At 61.2% G+C, this 21,673-nt stretch overlaps 1 protein-coding gene across 1 annotated transcript; it reads left to right on the forward strand.

The window, feature by feature from the left end:
• The first annotated feature begins 4,919 nt into the window (after nucleotides 1-4,919).
• Nucleotides 4,920-17,203, forward strand: TMEM9 (transmembrane protein 9). The gene is made up of 6 exons (XM_020906998.2): nucleotides 4,920-5,004; nucleotides 5,432-5,534; nucleotides 6,540-6,631; nucleotides 10,329-10,437; nucleotides 11,307-11,438; nucleotides 16,382-17,203. The coding sequence occupies exons 2-6, from the start codon at nucleotides 5,469-5,471 to the stop codon at nucleotides 16,526-16,528; spliced, it is 546 nt and encodes a 181-aa protein (XP_020762657.1). The 5' UTR covers nucleotides 4,920-5,004; nucleotides 5,432-5,468; the 3' UTR covers nucleotides 16,529-17,203.
• Nucleotides 17,204-21,673: the final 4,470 nt, after the last annotated feature.

A 21,673-nucleotide genomic window follows, 5' to 3' on the forward strand; every position in this document is an offset into this window, starting at 1 on the left:
CCCCTGGACAAGCAGGTAGCTGGGGGTCCTTCAAGTCGATACAGACTTTGCAAAGGGAAAATAGCAGACAAGCCAGAGGGGTGTGAGGGTCCCACGCAGAGGAGACCTCTTTACTCCAGATTGACGGGCTTTAGCTTTTCAATCTCAGTGGGGTCTCTCTTTCATCCTTATAAGGCAGTGACGTGCAACCAGCTTGGTCTCACCCATTGAACAGGTGGGAAAACTGAGTCCAGAGAGAGGCTGCAATCTGCAGCAGGGGCAGCCCCCACCCCCGAGGTTCAGTCCCACAGTGGCCTTGTGCTGAACCGACCCTAGCCCTGCCCCGGTCCCTCCAGTGGTGAGAGGTACACAGGGCGGAGTGATGACGGTTAAAAGCCATGGATGAGTGTCTCTGCGGACCGCTGGAGCGGTGACCTCAGGGCTCAGAAAGTCAGGCTGGCGCCAGAGCCCTCGGGCAGCGCCCCCCGCAGTGCCCTGCTGCTTCCTGCCCCAAGTCTCTGCTTCCAGCTTCCGTCTTGGGTGGGCCGGGGACTAGCGCTGGAGCCGGGACCCCCACGGAACCACGCTGGCCACCCCGTGGCCCCAGGAAAGGGAGGAGGCCTCCCTCCCAGTTTTCTCCCCCCGTCTGCCAGACCCAGACCCGGGGCCTTGCCAAGAAGGCCCAGGGCTGGGCAGCGGCCGCAGGGCGGGCCCAGGGACCTGTCACATTTTTCCGAGGTTAATTACCACTGCTTGGAATCTGAGCTGCGCCCGTCTGGGCACAACAAGCCTTGTGGCTGGGTAGGGGCCCTCAGTCTTTCTCAGGTGACAGCTGCTGGCCCAGGACAGAGCTGTCCTCATTCTGGGGGCACCACCTCCCCAGGGGACCCCAGCCTCTGGTCGTGAGCAGGGCCTTGCAGGCGGAGGGTGGCGATCAGACCGTCAGGATGTGAAGTGGCCCATGGGTGGCGCAGGGGCCACGCGAGGGTGGCAGGGGCCCAGGCCAGAAGGGTGTCCTCCGGACCCGGCCAGCCCGTCCGGCCCCGGCCGCTGCACTTGCCCTTTGCGTCTGAAGGGGCAAGTATGTAACCTTTCCATTTTTGCACTGGCTTAAAGAGTCTCGGTGCCCAAGGCAGTGCTGGACGCTCAGCGGGCACCCGACACCGTGGTGGGTGGCGCGTCCCCCCGCCCACCTGTCCCTCAGGGAGTCGTGTGCCCAGCGCTTTGGCACCCCAGCCCCACCCCCCGCGGGTGAGGACGTGTCATGTGTGCTGCTGGTGAGAACCGAAGTATCCAGGGGGATGCGTTGTCACTTCTGAAGCTAAGCTAGAGCCGGCCGGAGAGGATTCCTGATGAGATGTGTCACATACTCATTCTCTCAGCACCGAGGTGTCACCCTGACATGGAGAGCAGGGTGGTGCGCGCGGGGACCCTGACTGCTGCTTCCCAGGAGAGGCATCCCACCCCTACTTGTCTGTGAGCCCCTGTGCGTTGATTACCTCCGCCCAGGCTCACTGTTCTGTCTCTGGAGGTCCACCCGCCCCGGCGCTGTTGGTCGAGAAGTTTATCTTTCCTCCACTGCTTTGCACTTTTGTCAAAAATCGGTCACATATATTTGCACGGACCTATTCCCAGGTCTTCTCTTCTGTTCCATTGATCTATGCTTCCATTCCTCCACCAACAGCGCACAGTCTTGATTACCGTGTCTTTTAAAAAGGTTCCTGGTGTGTAGAAGATGCTTGAGAAATGGTCATTATCATTCATTCATTCATCAGATATATTTATAAACATCACTACTAACAGAATTGCTGATATTCTTTCTATTTCATTTGCAGGAAAATGTAGCTTATCCAGAGGCCAAAATTTTAGGAGCCCAAGGTTCTCTGAGTCCTAGATACGACTACCAAAAATGTCTCTGCATTTAAAGAACCAAAAAAGTTCTTTTCCAAAAAGTGTGCATATAGACTTTAACTTACAGAAAAATGGATTCCAAATGGTAGAGTCCTATCTGCTGATACTCAGGAAAAGTACCCAGGAATTACTGGAGCAGCATTTCCCAAAGTATGCTCCTTGGTACATGAGTCTTTAAAGATGCTTCTCAAAAAAAAAAAAAAAAAAAGAATTTATCATCAAAATGTTGGGGAAATATCATACACAATTATATGTATTTTTAAAGGGATTCACAACGTGTGTTATCACACTGAAGCATTCTAAAAAACCCTGTAGTAAAATCCATATGTGCAATTTGCTTCAAACTAAGGTCTCCCAAGAAGCTTCCCAAAGGGCCTCCCAGGTGGCGCCAGTGGTAAAGAACCCCCTTGCCAATTCAGGAGACGTAAGAGACTCGGGAGACTCAGATTCGATCCCTGGGTTGGGAAGATTCCCTGGAGAAGAAAATGGCCACCCAGTCCAGTATTCTTGCCAGGAAAATCCCAAGGACAGAGAAGCCTGGTGGGCTGCAGTCCATGAGGTTGCAGGGTCGGACACCACTGAAGTGACTTAGCATGCAAGGCTTCCCAAACTAGTTTATTCATAGAAACCACATTTCTCCACCCCCACAATAACATCCCGTGATATTATTCCAGGGAACATATTTTGAAAAACACTATCATGGGGGATTGCCAGAAAGTCCACAGCATGTTAGGAGCCTGGGGCTTGTATATGAGCAGTGTTCACAGTGTGATCTGAGGACCCAGGGCATTCCCAAGGCTCTCTTGGGAGATCAAACTGTTTCCTAGCAATTCTAAGAGGGGATTTGCCTCGTTCACCCTCATTCCGCTGCAAGCGCACCGTGCTCTTTCCCAGAGGGTGGGTGACATGTGATCTCACAAGGGGCTGAGGGCAGAAGCACATGTGTGAACCCAGCTGTCTCCTACTAAGCCAGACGCGGTGGAGATTTACCAAAAAATGTCAGACAACACCACTCTTCTCACTTGATTTGTTTTCTTTTGGAAAATGTGAGTTTTTGGAAAGCTCTTTACTGATTCTGTTATTGCTTTCAGCTGCGCTGGATCTTCGTTGCTGCGTTCAGGCTTTCTCCAGGTGCAGCTGGGGCTGCGCTCCGCCTACGTGCACAGGCTACTAGGCACACAGGCCTCAGAGGCTGCAGCTCACGGCCTCAGCAGCTGCCGCGCGGGCTCAGCAGGCGTGGCGTGCAGGCGCCAGAGCTCAGTAGCTGGGGTGCAAAGGCTGAGGTGCTTCACAGTATGTGAAATCTCCCCAGACCGGGGACCAGGAACCTGTGTCTCCTGTATTGGCAGGCGGATTCACAGCCACTGGACCATCAGAGAAGTCCTATTACTGTCACTCTAAAACAAATACATGTGAAGTTTCTGTTGTAATTTTAATGCTATAAATATTGATAGATATGACCATATACACAAAGCTTTTTGGGGTCCTCAGTAATTTTGAAGAGTGTAAAGGGGATGTGAAAATGGGGAAGACACTCCTGTATCCCTTACTGTACTCAGCCATTTAAATCAATACTTTTGTTACCAGATGTGTGGGTTTCCACAAAGCAAGCAATTCCTCAATACCCGCTGGGAGTCTGACGCTAACGGATTAGCACAGACTCATGGGCTCAGGACTCCGGCCCACAGGTGGACGCGTCTCCCCCAACTTCAGAGTCACTAACAAGTCCTGGTGGTCCTCGAGCTTCTGACTCATGGGTATAGACAAGGTGTTTTTCCAGGACCTGAACTGTCCCTCCTGCCCCTACATAGCAGGCATTCTCTGCCCCAGCCTGCTCCCCAAAGCAGCCACTGTGACCTCCAGAATGAGCTGAGGTCTCCATTGAGAGAGCCCCCACTGTTCCAAGTGCTTTGCACAGGTAGACTCGCTATACCGTGAAAGTAGGTCACTTTATGCACATTTAATGGACGTGGAAACAGAGGCTCCCTAAAGGATAAACCAACCACCCAAATTCCCCCAACTAGAAAGGGAAGAACTAGGATTGGGTGCCTCCTGCCGGTCCTCCTGCTGGGAGGACTTAAATTCTACCCAGTCCGGGCCACAGGGACCCTGCAGGTGCTGAGGATACAGGGAGAGACACCCATCAGCAGGAGGAGCCCACACAAACCCCATGACCCCCACAAGAAGCGCCCACCCTGTCCACAGAGCCCGCGGAGGGCTGGGGCTGGCCACTTTAGGCCTCCTGGACCCAGCTGACCCCCATGCGGGCCACATTAAGCACCCCTCGACTCCGGAATCCCAACATAGGGACTGAAAGGGTCTTTGCATCCAGCCAAAGTATTTCACAGACAAGGAAGTTGAGGGGGGAGGTGTCTTCCAGGTTCACACCACTACTCGGTGGCAGAGCAGGGCCAAAGCCCAGATGTCCTCACCGGGGTCGGAGTCCCAGCCTGGGACAACTCCTCTCTTCCCTTCGCTGCTGGACCGAGCTCACCCCTGCCCCTCAGCGGCCCAGAGGCCCAAGGCCCAGCCCCGCCTCCCGCACACCCTGCCCCCGCCTGCGGGGTCCAGAACGCGCACCGGGCAGGGGGCAAGGCCGGGGCCTGCGGGGCGCACCCTTCACGGGTCCAGCCCCTCTCGCCGCCCGGGTCCCTCCTCCTGTGGGAGAAGGAAGGGGCCGCCTCTGCAGCAAGCACGCAACTCAAATAACATTTCCGGATTGTGAGTGCGGAGACAGCCCTTGAATTTGCTTTTATCGTTGTCTTGGTTTATCAAGACATTTCTCTATAAAACGACAAGACTGAACAGCCCAGGTCCTCTCCAGAACCCCGGCTTTTAAATACTGCAAGCGGCGACCTCGGCGGCGGAACTCTGCTGCCGCTAGCAGGCCACTCCCCTCCCGCTGCTCGTTCGCTTGGCCGACGCTCCCTTTTCCTGTCTGGTTGGGTTGAGAAATGCCTCCCTCTCCCTTGCGCGGATCCTCGGCGCCCCGGCGGAGGCGGGCCTTGTTGCCTTGGAGACAGCCAGGTAGCGTTGAGGGGTCGCCCCGGCAGCCAATAGAAGCGTGAGGGGCGGGGCCAGTCGGGTCTTGTGCCGCCGCGGCGGGGCTTGCAGGTTAGCAGGGGCGCGTTGGGGGAGGGGTAGCGGGGGTTGTGGGGGTCCTAGGGTCCCGGATCCGCGGCCTGGTCCTGGGATCGGGGCTCGGAGACTCAGCGCCCCAGGGTCTCCTCCGCCCTGGGGGAGGAGCTGCGGGTGGCGATGGGGGAGGGCGGGGAGACGCGAGGCGGGGGTCGCCCGCCGGCCTCGTCCCGGAGATCCGAGGCTCTTCCTCCCGCCCAGGAGGCCCCGCCGCCGAGCCCGCGCGGTGGGCAGTGGGAGACGGAGGCCCGGGCGAGAGGGAAGCGCCTGAGCGGCCAGGCTTGGCATGCTCAGGACCCCGGGCCCAGCCCCCGCCCTCTTCCCGTGCCGGAGCAGGCCGGTTCGCACCGGGGCCGAGGGTGCCGCGTGGTCATCCGCCCCTTCCCCGCCTGCGTTTTTCCAGGTGGGGGATCTTGCCGGTCCCGTGAAGGCCCGAGAAGATGAAGCTCCTGTGTGTGGTGGCCGTGGTCGGAAGTCTGCTGGTGCCCCCAGCCCAAGCCAACAAGGTGCAACGCCCATGCACAGCCCACCCTGCCTCTGCCCCGGCGTCCCGGAGGAGGGTGGAGGGGCTACTGCTCCAGCCCGGCCCCTCGCTGCCCTGCGGGCCGTGCCGGGCTAGGGGTGTGTTCTCTCGGACCTAGGCTGCAGGCGCCTGGGGAGGGGTGGTCCGCAGGGCCCACGTCTGGATCTGAAACGCGCAAGATGGAGTTCCAGACAGGGTCCTGTGTTTGGGGAAGTTGTTTAGGCTCTCTGTACCTTCCTTTGCTCTTGAATGTCTTTGGGCTGGTGCCAGTAGCACCGCTGTACTGGGAGCTTCAAGTCACTTAGGGAGTGGGTGTAATGTAAGGGGTGTGAGGTTTGTGCAGAAGCAGGTTTCTGGGTGGAGAGTCCGCACCTCTGAGCAGGGATTCGAGATCAGTTTCATTCTTTAGGCGTAAAGACCTGGAGCTGGGTTTGAGTAGGTCTCTGGAATTTGAGATTGTGAAAATTACTGAGGCTTTTAATCCGACGGAGTCTGTGGTTTGCTTCCAGTTCCTCTGGGCAATTCCTAACTGGAATGAAAATTCTGTGTTGTCTCTGACCTGTTCCAGAGAGGGAGAACTTCCAGAGGGTTTGCTAGAGTGTTTCCACGGAAACATCCACTTTCTGTGGTTCACCCCAGCCTTTCCTTTCCCTGACCCTTACCTAAGAAGTTGGAGGTGGGGTGGGGAGAAGAGGCCGGCCACTAAGACTGCTGGACCCCGGTACACAGGTGTGAGGCCCAGGGCAAAGGGCTGCCACCTTGCTTGCCCCTCCCTGAAGCTGTGAGTATCATTTGCAGCCCCAGACAGTTTCTTGAGGACCCTGTGGTGTAGCACCCTTCCTGCAGATGTCATTTCTGCTGAACTTGGGCCTGGGAGAAGGTCAGGAGCGTTTGTATCGTCACCTGGAAGAGGGAGCTGAAAGTTGACAGTCTTGCTTGAACTTGAACCCAGTGACCCTGCCCACCTGACCCGCGACTTCTCTTGCAGAGTTCGGAAGATATCCGTTGTAAATGCATCTGTCCGCCGTATAGGAACATCAGCGGGCACATTTACAACCAGAATGTGTCACAGAAGGACTGGTAAGGTGTTGCCCAGGCTGGCCCTTGAGGTTGTGGGTGCTGACTGGGCCGTGTGGACCCCCAGAGGATAAGCTCACTCCCCCATTTCCACAGAAAGCCTTACAAAAGAATATTTTGTCCCAGGTCATACATTTGATTGGAAATAAGACCCAGATGTCTTTATTTCTAGCTGAGGGGTTCCTGGTCGGAGGAGTGGATTTTGCTTTGTTTTGGGTGTTTGTTCATGTCTGCAGAATGGTAACACGTCGGGAGAGAGAGGTTTCAGGGCCACATACTGTGGGAGTTTTCTCGAAGCTCTGTTAGCTGTGTTCTTTGGTGTCAGGGTTGTAACCACCTTGTGAGGCCATGCTCCCGTGATAACTGCAGAGATGGAGGCCCAGAGAGAATGTCCATTCTACTCCTGGAGTCTTGAATCCACTTCTGGATGCCTCACTTCAGAAAAGAGGGAAATAAATAAGCATTCATTCAGAGAAAGGAGGCCCGCTTGTTGCAGAGAAGTTTCAACATGCTGTCCTGGGAAGAGCGGTTTAAGGACCTGGAGTCCTTAAAGGAGGCCTTAAAGGAGAGGCCTTGGGGGCACAGGTATCTGAAAGGGCGGGGAGTGGTCGTGTGCTCTGCGGGGGCTTCCATATAGGTGCGTTAGAGTGGCGGGGGACCAGATTGCAGTGTGGTGCGAGGGGCCGCATCCAGGCCGTGTCAGGAGCTGGGGCTTGTGTCCTGAGGGCTCTGAGCACAGGGGGGCTGATGCCTGGGCCAGGTCCCTGTGGATGGGGTTCCTTCACATGGTGGGAGTCGGCCCAGGATCACCGAGGGGCTTTGAGAGAATAAAGAGTTCCAGCACCCCCTCCCTTGAGATTTTTGGGTTCTTCTTGTTGTTGCCAGCTTTTCTGAGATAAATCAGATATACGACGTTGTTTAAGGTTTCAATGGATGGCATGACATGATACACACATATTGTGGGGTGAGGTAAGATATAGATAACACCTCTCTTGCCTCGCCTGATTACCGTGGTGGGGTGGGGGGTGGTAGATCGTTTAAGATCTCCTCTCAGCAGCTCTCCCGTGTATATAATACAGTGTGGTTAACTGTAGTCACCACGCTGTACAGTTGATCCCCTCCCCGCAAAAGACTTGGATTCAGTGACTGTGGGGGGGTGGGGCACGACTGTGACACAGTGCCATGGCCCAGAGACCACGTGGGGATTTGAACCCATCCTGCCAGCCCTGAGTCGTCAGAGTGTGTGATTTTGTGAGAACCATTCTGGTCAGATGCAGACCCTGGATCCAGCCTGCCCGCCTTCAAACAGCTCTGCTCCTTGTTCATTGGGAAACTGGTTACTTAATCCCCAGTGCGTTCTGTTTCCTCATCTGTAAAGCAGTGGCAGTATTCCGAGTTTTGAACAAGAGTGTGTGTGTGGGTGTATGCATGCTTGTGCAGTGTTATAAGTATAGCACTTAGAACAATTCCTGGCATGTGGTGAGTGCTGTATAAATGTTGGCTGATAGTAATGTATATTGTGGCAGTCTGAGCAGTTAGAGAAGAATTTCCAGACACAGAGACTTGTAGAAAGGAGTGTTTATTAATCTTGTAGAAAGGAGTGTTTATTAAGAGCAAAGAGCAGAGATGATGTGGGCACTACAAGCAGAGTGGGCCATCCTCCTGACAGACCAGGGACAGTTGATGCTTTTTGTGGGTTGTTGTCATTGTTGTTAAGTCACTAAGTCATGTCCAACTCTGCAACCCCATGGGCGATAGGCCGCTAGGCTCTTCTGTCCATGGGATTCTCCAGGCAAGAATACTGGAGTGGGTAGTCATTTCCTTCTCCAGGGAATCTTCCCAACCCAGGGATCAAACCCCAGTTTCCTGCATTGTAGGCAGATTCTTCCTCTGAGCCACCAGGGAAGCCCCTTTGTATCTTGTGGTTTTCATTTAAATGGCATCAGGATAGACTGTCCCAGCCTGACACCAGGTAATAAGGCTGCACCCCTCAGGTCCTGGGGCGAGAGTAAGGCCTGAAAACGAGAGTGTGGATTCCCCTGGAGGACAGGGTCCTAACTGGGCCTCTCAGGCTGTGGTTCATCTCCTTCCTGAGCAGTCAGTGTTAGGGGGCTCCAATCCCATGAAGGCTGGTGGGTGGAAACATGCTGGGACGTTCGACCCCAGGGTCCTGTGACCCCGTGACCCTGGCCATGGGCTGTCATGAGGGGAGGCATCGCAGACTGCCTGGAGTCCCTTCAGGAGGCGTGGGGCCTGGCCCTGTGATCCTTGACCCTGGTGCCAGGGCCAGAGGAGCCCAGCCTTGTCCTCAGCCCCTTCCACGGGCCCCTGGTTGAACAGGGGAAGCCTGGGCGTCTGCGCTGCGCAGGGCTGCTTCTGTGTTGCCGTGCTCTGCCATCTTGTGGTGGGGGTTCCCGTCTCTGCAAGGGGCAGAGACCCCGACACCTTCACCCTGAGGGTGGGGCAGCCCCAGAGCAGCAGAACACCTGAGAAGCTGGCTAGGGCAAGTCTTCCATATTTCTAAAAAGAGAACCTTTTTTCAAACAAATCTGTTTGGAAACACACCCAGTAAAGCAGTCAGGACTGCCCTCCCTCCAGCCTCCCGCACAGAGGGCCCTAGGGTGCGCCAGGGAGCATAGTTCAACCTGCTCTGCCTATGAGGATCCTGAGGCCCAGAGAAGTTACCCACATCACCTGCAGAAGACAGAGCCTTCAACCAGCTGGCCCCTCTGTGACCCTCTCCCCTAAGGTGTTGTAACTGATCCCCCTGAAGGTGCATGTCACGGTTTCACCGATTCTCGGGGGGAGAACACATCCCTGGTGGGGAACACATCCCTGGTGGGGAACCCATAAATCCTGCTGACCTGCCAGAGTGACCTCCCAGACTCAGGGAGGAATCCGGGCCCAGGAATGTGGCCCCTGAGATGGGAGGCCCCAGGAGTGATTACCCAGTGCCGGGAGTGGGCCTGACCCTGTCCGTCTGTCGGCCCCTCCCTGGGCGCTGTGCTGAGTTAGAGTAGGGAGCCACACGCCCAGCGCGAGAACTGGAGTCATCAGGGGTTTAGGTAAAATCACACCATATACTGGACTTCTAAGGGGACAGAGGCAATGGAGGACATGCCATCCCACACTGTTGGTGCCTCTGCCAGAAACCCAGCCTCAGCCTGAGGGGCCCTGGGGAAGCTGAGGACAGGCTGGTTGATTTCAAGGATTCAGGTCAGAGCAGGAAGGGAAGGGCCTAGAGGGTCCTCTGGCACTACCCCTGCAGCTCCTTGGAAGGCTCAGGCCGGGGGCATGGTCAGGGTCAGGGCCAGGGCACAGCCCCGGCTGAGGCAGGAGTGGGAGGGGGTAGGGAAGTGGGGTTCAGAGACCTGGAAGGAAGCCGAGTCACTGGTGGGTACTTTGGTGGATTCATGGGTCGGGTGTGGCTCCTGGCCTGACCTGGTCAGGGGAGCGGCTGGTGGAGGCGCTGTCTGCAGTGGGGACAGACCTCGGACCCTCGGGACTGGAGGTGGGGCGGGGGTGGAGTTTGTGCCAGTGGGACCCTCACCCAGTGAGTCACCGAGGGCAAGGGCCCTGAGGCTGTGGGCTAGGAAAGGGGTTCCGCCCCCGCCCCCAGCCTATCAGAGACCCTGCCCTCCCTGGGGAGCCTTCTTCCCCACCCCGCGCCTGGCCCCCCACTGCCCTCTGTCTGTTGCAGCAACTGCCTGCACGTGGTGGAGCCCATGCCGGTGCCCGGCCACGACGTGGAGGCCTACTGCCTGCTCTGCGAGTGCAAGTACGAGGAGAGGAGCACCACCACCATCAAGGTGCCCGGCCGGCCCCGCCCGCCCGCGCGGCCCCGCCCGCCGCGGCCCCGCCCCCACGGCCGGCCCCGCCCGCCCGGGTCGCCCTGGCCCCGCCCCTGCACGCCGCGGCCCCGCCCCCCAGCCTCTCCCTTCCTTTCGGAGCCGCTCTCCCCTCTGACCCCATCGCATTGCAGGGTGAACCCGGGAGAGGGGCTGGAGACCCCGCCCCCTACTTTCCCCTTTTCCCCTTCCCGCCTGCCGCGTGCTCAGCGGACAGTGGCAGGGTTCCCGTTGTGCCGTGGGCACCGTGCACCATACTGGGAGGGGAGGTAGCCGCCCTCTGGAACCCCAGGTTTGGTTAAGCTTCCAGAGCAACACCAGAGCCGCAGGCCTGGCAGGACGGGTCCCAGACGCCCCCTTTGCTGCCCCTGAACCCCGTTCTCGTGGGTCACGGGGTGAACCCGGCAGAGCTGGTGGGAGGCTGGGAGAGCCCTGGCCCCTGGCCCCTGCCCCTGCCCCAGGTAGGCTTGCCGCCTCCGGCTCCGCCCCTGCTGTGGTGAGCCAGGCTTGCCTGCTGCTTTCCTGCACAAGCTGCTCCTGGTCCAGGCAGCCTTTAGGGGCACGTGTGTGTGTTGTGAAGGGTCTGGAAACAGCAGTGTCAGGAAAGAACCTTACAGAACTTGGCGGCACTGCTGAGCCCTCATTGTCTGTCGCCCTGGTGCTGCTGGGGGACCAGTGGTCCTCGTGCGGTCCCCTCCATCGAGGGCGTGGTCACTGAAGGTGGGGTGCGCTGTCTGCCCATGGCCGAGGTCTCCTGGCCCGTCTGCAGGCAGCAGTGGAGGCCACACGGCCCACAGTCCGCAGGGCAGCTGGATCTCTTCTGCATGCAGGTCATCATCGTCATCTACCTGTCTGTGGTGGGCGCCCTCCTGCTCTACATGGCCTTCCTGATGCTGGTGGACCCTCTGATCCGGAAGCCGGACGCCTACACTGAGCGGCTGCACAATGAGGAGGAGAGTGAGGTACGGGCCCTGCTGGCCCCCCTGGCCCCCGAGTGGGGGCCGTGGTCCCCGCCCCCGGGCCCCCATTCACTCTTATCCATTCCGCGTTCTCCCTTCTGCAGTGTTTTCCTCAAGGAGGGCCGCCCTGAACCCCACTGACCTGGCATCAGGCAGCCTCGGCGCACTGGCAGAGGGGTGTGAGCCCGCCCACACGTGGGTGCTCAGGCCTAGCGTCCGGCTGACAGTGGGCTTGGAGCAGGCGCCTGAAGAGTCAGCAGAGCCCAGGGGGGCAGAGGAGGCCTGGCAGCTCTTTGTGGGCGTGGGGGCAGGGCACGCCAGGCCCAGAGCGCTGTTGATGTCAGGGGCCCCTGGAGCGCGCCTCTCGGGCCTGCCCTGTGCAGCTGTGCCCGAGACAGGTGAGGGAGGAGTCCCGGCATCTGCAGGAGGCGGGGCTCAGGGCGCCTCAGGCCCTGGGTTCGGGCTTCTGCGGGCAGGGGCCACGGGCTGCCCACTGCTGGGGGAGATGCTCCTGTGTTCTTCCAGGGGAGGACTGGGCCATGCATCCCCCGGGGGCTGTACCAGGGCCGTCTGGTGGTGGAGGGTCTGAGTCCAGGGAGAGTTAGTGGAAAACATGGAAAGATGTTTTAGCATGAAAGGAAAACTGGTCCAGGCTGAAGAAGGTGCGTGAGAGCCTTCCTTCAGAGTGTCGCACAGAGCTCGGCCTCAGCCTGGTGTATGTAAGACCAGGGCAGAAGGACCAGAGCCGGGAGGTTAGTGCCAGGTCAGAGGGCCTCCTTTCACAGAGACAGGGTGAGCCAGGGCTAGGGGGGCTCCGGTGAGGGGGTGAGTGGCCACTCAGGGCGCCAGGCTTAGGCTGCCCTGCCGCCGGCCTGCCCCCTTAAGAGCATCCCATGCAGTGCCCGCCTGGAGCAGGGAAGGGCAGGTCCCCACCCAGAAGGTCCGGGGCTGGGGCCTCAGGGTGCGGCTCCCGGCCAGGTAGGGCCCTGGAAGGGCCTTGGGCCTCCTGGCCCCTCCAGGGTGTGTGCCCCCAGCCTCCTGCTGACACGTGCTTAGCAAGGTGGAGCTGGGCCGGGAGGTGGCGAAGCTGGCAGTTGGGTGGTCCGCATCCAGGAGGAAGCCTGGAGCACCTACCTGGTGATTAACGTGCGGTAATAGCAGCTCTGCTGGGGAGGAGCCCGCGGCTGAGCACCGGGCGATTAGGGGGAGGCGGTAATTGCAGTCCTGGCCGGGGAGCGGCTGAGAGACGGGCGATGATTACACACCCCGATGCCTCCCGGAATGCGTGCCTCGGGGCTGCGGGGCCCCAGAGGCGGGCGGCCCGCGCGACTCTGTGTGCGCCCTGTCCTGGCGCTCCGGCCCCTCCTGCGTCCTTTCCCTTCCTCCTGCTGTGTCCGGGTCCTGCGGGTGCCCATGTGGACGCACAGACCTCGGGCTGAGCCCAGCAGGGTGCAGGGTGGATGTTAGGAGATAGCATGGAGGGCCGGGTGCCTGGGCGCTCCAGACAGGCAGGAGGTGGCACTTCCTCTTTGGGTGTCAATGGGCGAGGGCTTCCTGGCAGTGGGGCTCCAGGGTGGGTGCTCGAGTGCTGAGGGTGCTCGGGCTGAGTGAGTGGGTACCCGGCTGTCTCCCGCTGTGCAGTGCATGTAGGGTCTGGGAGGGGGACCTGCCAGGCTCAGGCTGTGTGTCTGGGTGACTGGGGTCTGAAGAGCACGCCCCTTAGAAGGATGGGGTCCCCCTGACGCTGGGAGCCAACTTTCATCCCAAGAGGAAGAAAGGCTCTAGGCCTGGGCAACTCAGTGACCTTGAGGTGAAGCCCCCCCCCCCCCCGACTCTGGGAGTCGGGGTCAAAGGTGAGATGGGTGGGTCCACCATGTCCCAGGACCGGTGCCCCTTGGTTCGGCACCCCTTTCCTGTAGCCGGGAGCTCCTGCCGTGGGGCTCAAGGACTAGCAGGAAGGGGAGACCTTGCCCGCCGCCTGCAGGAGATGAAAGCCTCGCTCCCTTTGAAGGCGCCGGCGGGCTTCGGTGGGCCCGGCGCAGGGCGCTGCCTCCCCAGGATTCCAGCGGCATTGGCAGTAATCCCCGGGCTCAGACGCCCTTTGAAAGGAGGAAGCCAGCCTGTTTGCTGGGCAGAGATGGCAAACGGGGCCGCGTCACATGTGCAGTTTGGGCCCCTTTGAAGACAGGAGGGAGGGTTTCTGCACCTCACAGGCGTAGGCCTGAGCTCTGAGGGTCCCCCGAGATCGCAGCCCACGGTGGGGGGTGGGCAGAGGAGGGAGAGGGACTTGTGGAGGACATGACCTTGCTGGCAGCCGGGGCCCCCGGCCTCTGAGCAGCCCTCTCCTGGGCGGAGGGGAGCCCGAGATGGGCGGTGCGCTGGCCCGCTGAGCCCAGGGTGGCCGGGGCAGGGCCAGTGGGCGCCCCTGGAACGGCTGTCAGGACCTCACGGCCCGGGCGCTGGGAGTGCGGTGCTGGGGTTGTGGGCCGCCACGGGCCGGAGCCCGCGCTGCACACGCTGTCCAGGGGTTTAACCTGGTCAGCTCTCCAAGTCTGAGCTGTCCCCGTGTAGCTGAGGCAGTGCTGTATGTGCCTTGAGAAGGAGGCCCCTCGGGTGGGGCCCCAGCGTGGAGCAGCGCCCTCACTGCTGGGGGGGGAGGCCGGGCGAAGATGGTCACCGGCATGGCAAGGCCGGAGACCCGGGGCCGGGGCGGCCCGCCCGGGGGCTTGAGTGCGGGGCTCAGGACATGCAGGCCCAAGTCCGCCATGACCTTGGGCAGCAGGCGCGTGGCCTCCGGAGCCGCGGACGGGCCGGTCTCCGAGCCTGCGGATGGTGCGGGTGACGCACCCACGAAGCGTCGGGCGCCTGGAACACCTGTCGTGCTGCCCACTTTCCTCCCGCTTGCCGGGGCTCCCCTCCCGCCCTCAGTGTCCAGAGGCCCAGCTCTAGCGTGGTAGCACCTGTCCGTCTGTCCTGCTCTGGGCGTCTCTAGGATGGGTGGCGTTTCTAATTACCGCTAATCAGACTGTTAGCAGTGGAAGCGCGCAGCCGCTCAGCTGCAGCTCTCCCGCTTAGGAGCTGTTTATTAAGACTTTATGTGAAGGAGAAACCGCGGTCTTGCGGGAATGTGGTGAATCTCAGCTGCTCACTTAATGCCCGGCTCTTAGCTCCCTCTGCCTCCCCCCAAGACGGGACAGGGAAGCAGCCAGGGCAAGAATGGCCTGCCCGCCGGCTCCCAGGAGGGGCGAGAGGATGGGCAGGTGGGCAGGGAGAGGACCCCGGGGGCCCCAGAGCTGGTGTGGCTCGGTCCTGACGGGCCCACCGCCTCCATGGCGGCCTTCAGCACCCCGTCACTTAGACGCCCACGCAGAGCCTGGTCCTGAGCCTGGGAGGGACCTGAAAGGTGGCTGTCCCCCTCCGCCTGCCTGGGGGCTCCCAGAGTGGGTCTCACGCTGACAGTTGTTGCTGTGAATTGAGCACTTGCAATCTGCCAGGTGCTGCTAACCACCGTGCTCACTGTCCCTGCGGCACCGTCCATGGCAGGGAGCAGGGTCGGAGGATGGTGGTGCTCGGTCCTCCCGGTCAGAGCCCAGGTGCAGGGGCAGCTTTGAGTCCATGGCCGTGTTCCCACCCTGGGCTGCTGGGAGCAGGGACAGCGAGCTGCTGCGGGCTGTGTAACCGCCGCGCCGAACGTCAGCGCAGCGACGAGGAGCGGGGCAGGGAGTGAGCGTCCTGTGAGGCCGTGTGTGTGTGTGTGTGTGTGTGTGTGTGTGTGTGTGTGTGTGTGTGTGTGTGCGCGCGCGCGCGTGTGCACGCATGCTGGATCGCCTGGTGTATGTGATTCCTGCCGACAGTTTAGTCAAGTTGAAGACGGGCTTTATTAAGCTGGGGCCGGGAGAGGTGAGGTCGCTCGTTAGGGACATGCAGCTGCTGAGCGGAGAGCGTGCCCCTCAGGCCCAGGCCCGGAATCCAGGGGTCCTGAGACGCCGCCCGCTCAGCCCTGCGGCCCTGGTCCTCGCCCAGCCGGGCCGAGCGCGCTTCTTCGGGGTCTGGGGCAGCGGGCTCGGGGGCAGTGCCCCTCCCCAGCTCCCCCGGGGCCAGCCCGCCAGCCTCACCCCTCCTGCTGGTGCTCGGCCTGCTGTCCCCTCACCCCCCACTCCCCACCCCCATCCCCCGCCTGGCAGCTGCGTGGTGACAGAAGCCGTGCCAGCTCAGGGCATTAGCAACAGAGTTGCATTTACTGGGCGGCTCTGGGCTTGGAGAGGTGTGCTAATCCCTTAAGAGATGTGTGGCAGGGGATGAGAGGCAGGCAGAGCTGGGGAGGAAATCCCCCGGGCTGTGGGCCTGGCCCTCGGCTCTAATTCCCCCAAAGATCAGCTTGGGTCCTGCAGGAAATGCGCTAGCTCTGGAGCCTCAGAGGCAGGGAGGTGGTAATTAGGGGACCACGCTGCCTTTGACAGCCACAGCGTGAGGGCGGGTGCAGCGGGGGGAGGCTGCGAGCCCCGGGGCGGAGGGGCCTGGGAGGGCATGCAGGGTGGGCCCCCCACGCCGTCTCTGCTGGACACTGTCCTTCCGGCAGCAGGCTGGGGTTCCGGCCCCTGCGGAGCAGTCCCGGGGGTCTCCCTGCTGTCTCTGGCCAGCACGGCCGGGGTGTCTAGCCTGGTCCCAGCCGCGGGGCCACGTGCATGCGTTTCCTCACACGACATGATTGAGTCTGTGCTGACCGGGCGGGCCTGAGGCTGAGTCTCTGTGCTCCCCTCGAGGGTCAGGGATGCCTGGGGTGCAGCCGGGCCTGGCCCGAGCCCCACTTCCCGGAGCCCTCGCGTGCCCCCCAGCCACTGCCCTGTGCTGGCAGGGCCCTCCGGGAGGCCGGACTTGAGGGCCGCTATCCCCGCACCCCTTGGGTGTCGGGCGTTTGAGACTCCCTGCTCTCCTTTGCACGACAGGATGCTCGCTCTGCGGCGGCCGCCGCCACCTTCGGGCCCCGGGCGAACACGGTCCTGGAGCGCGTGGAGGGCGCGCAGCAGCGGTGGAAGCTGCAGGTGCAGGAGCAGCGGAAGACCGTCTTTGACCGGCACAAGATGCTCAGCTAGGCAGCCGGCTCAGCCTCTGGGCCGGACAGAGCCCAGCCACTCTCCCAGCTCCATGCCCCACTCCGGGTCTTCCCCTTTAAAGCCCCAGGCAGCTTTCATTCTCTCCCTCTTTTGAAATGTCGTGCTCAGCTGGGTGACCCAGGAAGGGTGCTGGTTCCCCGCTCAGGGTGAAGGGGAGGAGACCACAGCCAGCCAGGGCTCTTGGGGCTGGAGCAGGCCTGTCTCCTGGCTGGGCCGTCCCCACCCCAGCCCATGCACCGCCCTCCCACCTGCAGACCCTGGGGTCTGGGTCATCGGGAGCTGCCTCCCGAGCGGACCCCCCAGCCCTCGGGCCGGCCCTGCTGGGAGGGCTGAGTGCTCAACCTGCTGGTCCTCAGGGCCTCTGGTTGTGTTCCGGCTCCTACCCCTGTCTTCTCTGGTTGACTCACTCTGCCCCGGCCCCTGCTCCTGCCTCAGGAAGACAGGCTGCCCCCCCAAGCCCGTCCCTGCCCCTCAGGCTGCAGTTGCTGAGCCATTGGTGGGACCACAGGACCCCGAGGCTGAGCGGTGGCCCCAAGCCCCTGGGCCCCTGTCCTCAGGTGGCCACGTGTCCCTGAGTTTCAGTGTCCCCGTGCATGGAGACAACTGTCCTTCTGTTACTTGCCATCATTAAATTGTCTTTTTTTTTCCCTCTCACTTTGTGAATTTCGAAAGATTCTGAGAGCTGACTGTTTCACAGGCGGGCCCTGGAGCAGTGTCCTCGTGGACCCAGGGCTGGACGGCCCTCGGGGCGGGGTTGGGGTGTCTGTCCCCTCAGGCTCTGTCCCCTGCAAGGAGCAGGCGGTGGGCTGGCCCGGGGGCTCTCCCGAGTTCGCATCTTGTCTTCGTGAGTCTCCTGAGTGAACAGCGTCTGACGTCAGCACCTTAGGCACGCCGTGCCCGGCGCTCACGGAGAAGCCCACTGTTGGCCGTTTAGTCGCGGAGTCACTGCGACCCCATGGACTGCACCCCCCATGGGGTGACCCCACGCAGCACTGCAGGCTCCTCTGTCCGCCACATTTCCCCAAATGAAAACAGCAGGTGCTCAGAGGGGAGCGGGGCCAGCAGGGGAGGCCGCGCCCCAGGAGAGGCTTCCAGTGCCCCCAGGGCTGAGCACCACCAGGCATCCCGGACGTGCAGTGAGGGGCGTTTCCGGCAGAAAGAAGGACCTGGAGGCCCAATGGGATCTGTTTGAATCTCCACCCTTGGGGTCTGCCTGGGTCAGCGCGTTGAGGAGCCTGCTGTGGAGCCCTGAGCTGGGGTTTTGGTGAGGTGGGCATTTCAGGTGGCAGCAATGTGCCAAAGTTCAGAGCCAAGTGCAGGTACTGGGGGGAGGGGGTGACGCGTCCATGGGGCTCCAGCAGGAACCTGGAGCCTTGGGGGCGGCACTGGAAGCTAGTGAGGGATGATCGGAGGAGTGGGTTTGACCGGGATCCTCGTCCAGCAGGGGGCTCGTGGCGGGTTAGCCCACGGGTGGCCGGTGGAGGGCCCGGCACTGGCTGCGTTCTTGTCCTCAGTCGGCCTGGCACAGGCTCAGCTCCGACCAGGTCACGTGCTGTTTCGCGGGCCTTGGTGAGCCTGAGAATTCCTCCATGACGGGGACGCTTTCTGCTGGTTGGCACATGGGTGGCTCAGCGTATCAAGAATAACCCGTCCAGAAACTGGCATCTCAGATTCCCAGATACCCCTGTAACCCCACCGTGGGGAGACCTGGGTCCCCTGGGTCCCGTGTCCCTGAGTTTCGGTTGAGTCCTGCAAGCGCTCTGACCTGCCTGTGATGGTCTTAAAGGTTTGGTCTGTGGCAGGCAGCTGCTGTTGACTGTCCGGAAGCCCGGTTCACGAGAAAACACTAACGTAAATGCTGAGGAGTGCCTCTTCACTTTCCCTGATGGTTCAGCCAGAAGCCCAGCCTCTCCCCGCGCTTGGACTTCACACGCAAGCTGCTGTCAGACGCCCACCCCGACGTGCCTCGGAGGCTTCTGTGCGTGACCCTGGAGCAGGGTCCCTGCAGCCAGCTCGCAGACGCCAGATGGAAGTCTTCACCTCGTCTGTGAGGTGAATTCTAGGGCTGTGCTCAGGAATCCGTGTGTGTCCCATCAGCCCCGCAGCCACGCTGATCTACGAGCAGTTGTTGCCACTTCGGACAGACAGACGGGTTGGGTTTGGCCCAGGGGACTGTGCCTCATGTGTCTGCTCAGGTGCTCAGTCGTGTCTGACTCTCTGTGACCCCATACACTGTAGCCCGCCAGGCCCCTCTGTCCATGGGATTCTCCAGGCAAGAATACTGCAGTGGATTGCCATTCCCTTCTCCAGGGAATCTTCCCGACCTAGGGATCAAATGCAGGGCTCCTGCACTGCAGGATGATTCTTAACCTTCTGAGCCACCAGAGGAGCCCTTGAATACTGGAGTGGGCAGCTTATCCCTTCTCAGGCGATCTTCCCGACCCAGGAATGGAACCAGGGTCTCCTGCCTTGCAGGCGGATTCTTAGCCAGTAAGGTCAGTCATCCCGTAGGGGAGGGGTGGGGCAGAGAGGGAGGCGTCAGCCTGCTCCCCGGGGCCCCTACCTCTGCTTCTTACCCAGGTCAGCCCCAGCGCCTTGGCTCTCTTGCTTCCTTGGGTCCATTCTTACCCTGAAGCCCCCACTGCGGGTGTTCAGCCCGGCCTGTGCCCCTGGGCAGCTCAGTGCTTCTCCCAAGACTCCCTGGGCCATCTTCCTGTTTGTTTCTCCCTCTGCCCACCCCGGCAAATCCTCCCCGACTGCTTCAGGAAAAGGCAGGCCATTAGGCGTGGTCTCGCCGCTTCCTTACCCCCACCTGCAAAGTCTCCTTCCTGCTTATCTCAACTGCTTTGCTTTGATCCTGGAGATGGTGTGTCCCTCCTGTTCAAAGCCAGCCCAGCGGTCCCCTCTCCCTGGGACTTTCATCACCTCCACGCTAGTCCTGCTTCCAGTCCCTTCCAGACTATCAGCACTCTCAGTCTCCTGCCTGAAAGACCCGTCCGTGGGCTCCATGCTCACCTCTGGCCCCGGGGGTCCCCTCCCCTTCCTTGCAGGACCCCTGGCGTGTCCCTGGCTCAGCGCTCCAGCCCCCCGCTGCTCTGTGAGGGGTCCTTCTGCCCAATACTGCAGTTTTCCGGGTGGTCCTGCTGAGCCCGCTCAGCTCCATCTACAGTTTAATGTCTGAGTTCTCTCCCTGAGACTGTTCTCGCCTGTGGTTTCGTGGTGTTAATTCTAGAATGCCCGTTTCTAGCCCAGACTTGACCCCCAGCTCCAGACCATCTGCCTGGCTTTTAGCTGGACCCTCCCTTTGGGGACCACAGAGACTGTCAAAATCGGCACGTCCGAAAAGTAAACTCATCCTCTCCCAGAAACAGGCTGCTTTTTAGTTCCTTCATCTGGGCGCGTGGCGCTCCCACTGGCCGAGATGCTCAGGCCGGAAACCCACCACACTTCGCAGCCTGAGAGATCCCAGTTCCCCAACAGGCAACCTTCCTGGGGCCTGGATTCTTCACTGAGGCCCTTGTCCACCTGCCTCTCTGGCCTTTGACCCCAGGTGGATTGTTGGGAGTTGCTGGTCGGGCCCCTGAGGCCCTGAGAGGGGCGTCCATGGCCCCCAGACACATGCTCATGGGGGGCGGGGGTGCCTGCCGTAGGGGCCCTGCATCCCCCCGCAGGAGATGCTGGCAGGAGCTGCCGCCTCCCCCAGGCTCCGAGGGCCACTGCCCTGTCCTGGAGGGCTGGAGAGTAGGCAGAAACGGATGCCCAGGCCTGACTTCTCTGCCCATCCCTGAGGGCCTTTTCTCCGGTGCCAGGGAGCGGGCAGGGTGGGCGGGCAGAGCTGGCCTGGAAGCGGGATGGACCTGGCTTCCTGACCCCGGTCAGCTGCTCCACTCCCTCACGTCTGAGCCCGTCTCCTCCATAGTATCCCGTGGCCTGCGGCCTCATCAGATGAGGGGCAAGGATGAAAACCCCCAGAAGGCTGGTCTGCCATCTAGTAACGCAGGCAGGGCGTTAGAAGTGGGTGCAAACCGCAGCTCTGCCTCTCTCTCCACGGCTGTGTAAGGAGCACTTTGCGTGTAAAATGCCTGGAACCACCCTGCACTTGGCCCGCCCAGCCAGAGGGCTGTCCTCGCCAAGAGCTCAGGGCCTAGGACACCAGGGGCCCTGGCCCCTCGCTGGCCCACCTGAGGGAGCTCTGCACTTCCCGGGGGGCTGGGCCGCTGCTGTCCCCAGCTGGGTGTGGAGTGAGTGGCTGCAGGCAGGCTGCAGGCCTAAGGACTCCTGCATCCGGGCGGCACCACAGGTGAGGCTTCCCCAGGCGTCAGGAGCCTGGCCCGGCCCGCCGCCCCTTGCCGTGTGACCGGCGCAGACGTGCCCTCCAGATAGGCAGGAGGACCTGGAACCAGAGGCGACTCCAGCTGGTGCCTGGGAGAGCGCTTTCTACTCTAGCGGTTATGTGGTCATGCTAATAAACTAGGTCAAAACGTCCTTAGCACAAACGGCGTGACTGTGTGAATGTCAGTGTGAAGGGGGCAGGTGGGCACGTGCAAGGGGACATCAGGTGCTCAGATTCCGGAAGGAGCAACATGCAGCCCTGCCGCTCGGGACCCCCGCCCCTGAAGTTGGCTTGCAGGCCGCCGTCAGCCCTGACGCCGCTTCACTGCCGCCTCCGCGTCGGCCTCGTGGGCGACAGGGCACCAGGAGGGTCTCGGCCTGCTCTGCTGCCTGGGCGCTGCAGCAGGGCTCAGAACAGTCTCCGCGCGGACCCTGACGCAGAAACCCCGGACTTCCCCGGTCGGGAGAGGATTTGTCGTGCAGCGGCCAGGTCTGGCGGCACCGGGCCAGACTGCCTGGGTCCGGGGCCAGAGCTGACCCTTCCAGATGTGTGGCCTGGGGAAGATCTGTGTCTTCGTTTCCTCAGCTGGGAGAACGGGGAGAGGAAGTCATGTCACAGGTGAGTGTGTAAGTGCCAGGTGGGTGTGATTTGTGTCTACATCAGATGTGAGATGTGTCTCCCCACTGTGGCTCCAGGGGGGCTGCAGGCCCGTCCACAAGGGAGCAGCTTGGGGCTCTGCCTGAGGCGAGGTGACAGGAGGGGCGGGAACACGGGGCTCCCTTCCCCCCGTC

The sequence above is a fragment of the Odocoileus virginianus genome, chromosome 11, assembly GCF_023699985.2.
Source record: "Odocoileus virginianus isolate 20LAN1187 ecotype Illinois chromosome 11, Ovbor_1.2, whole genome shotgun sequence".
NCBI lineage: Eukaryota > Metazoa > Chordata > Mammalia > Artiodactyla > Cervidae > Odocoileus > Odocoileus virginianus.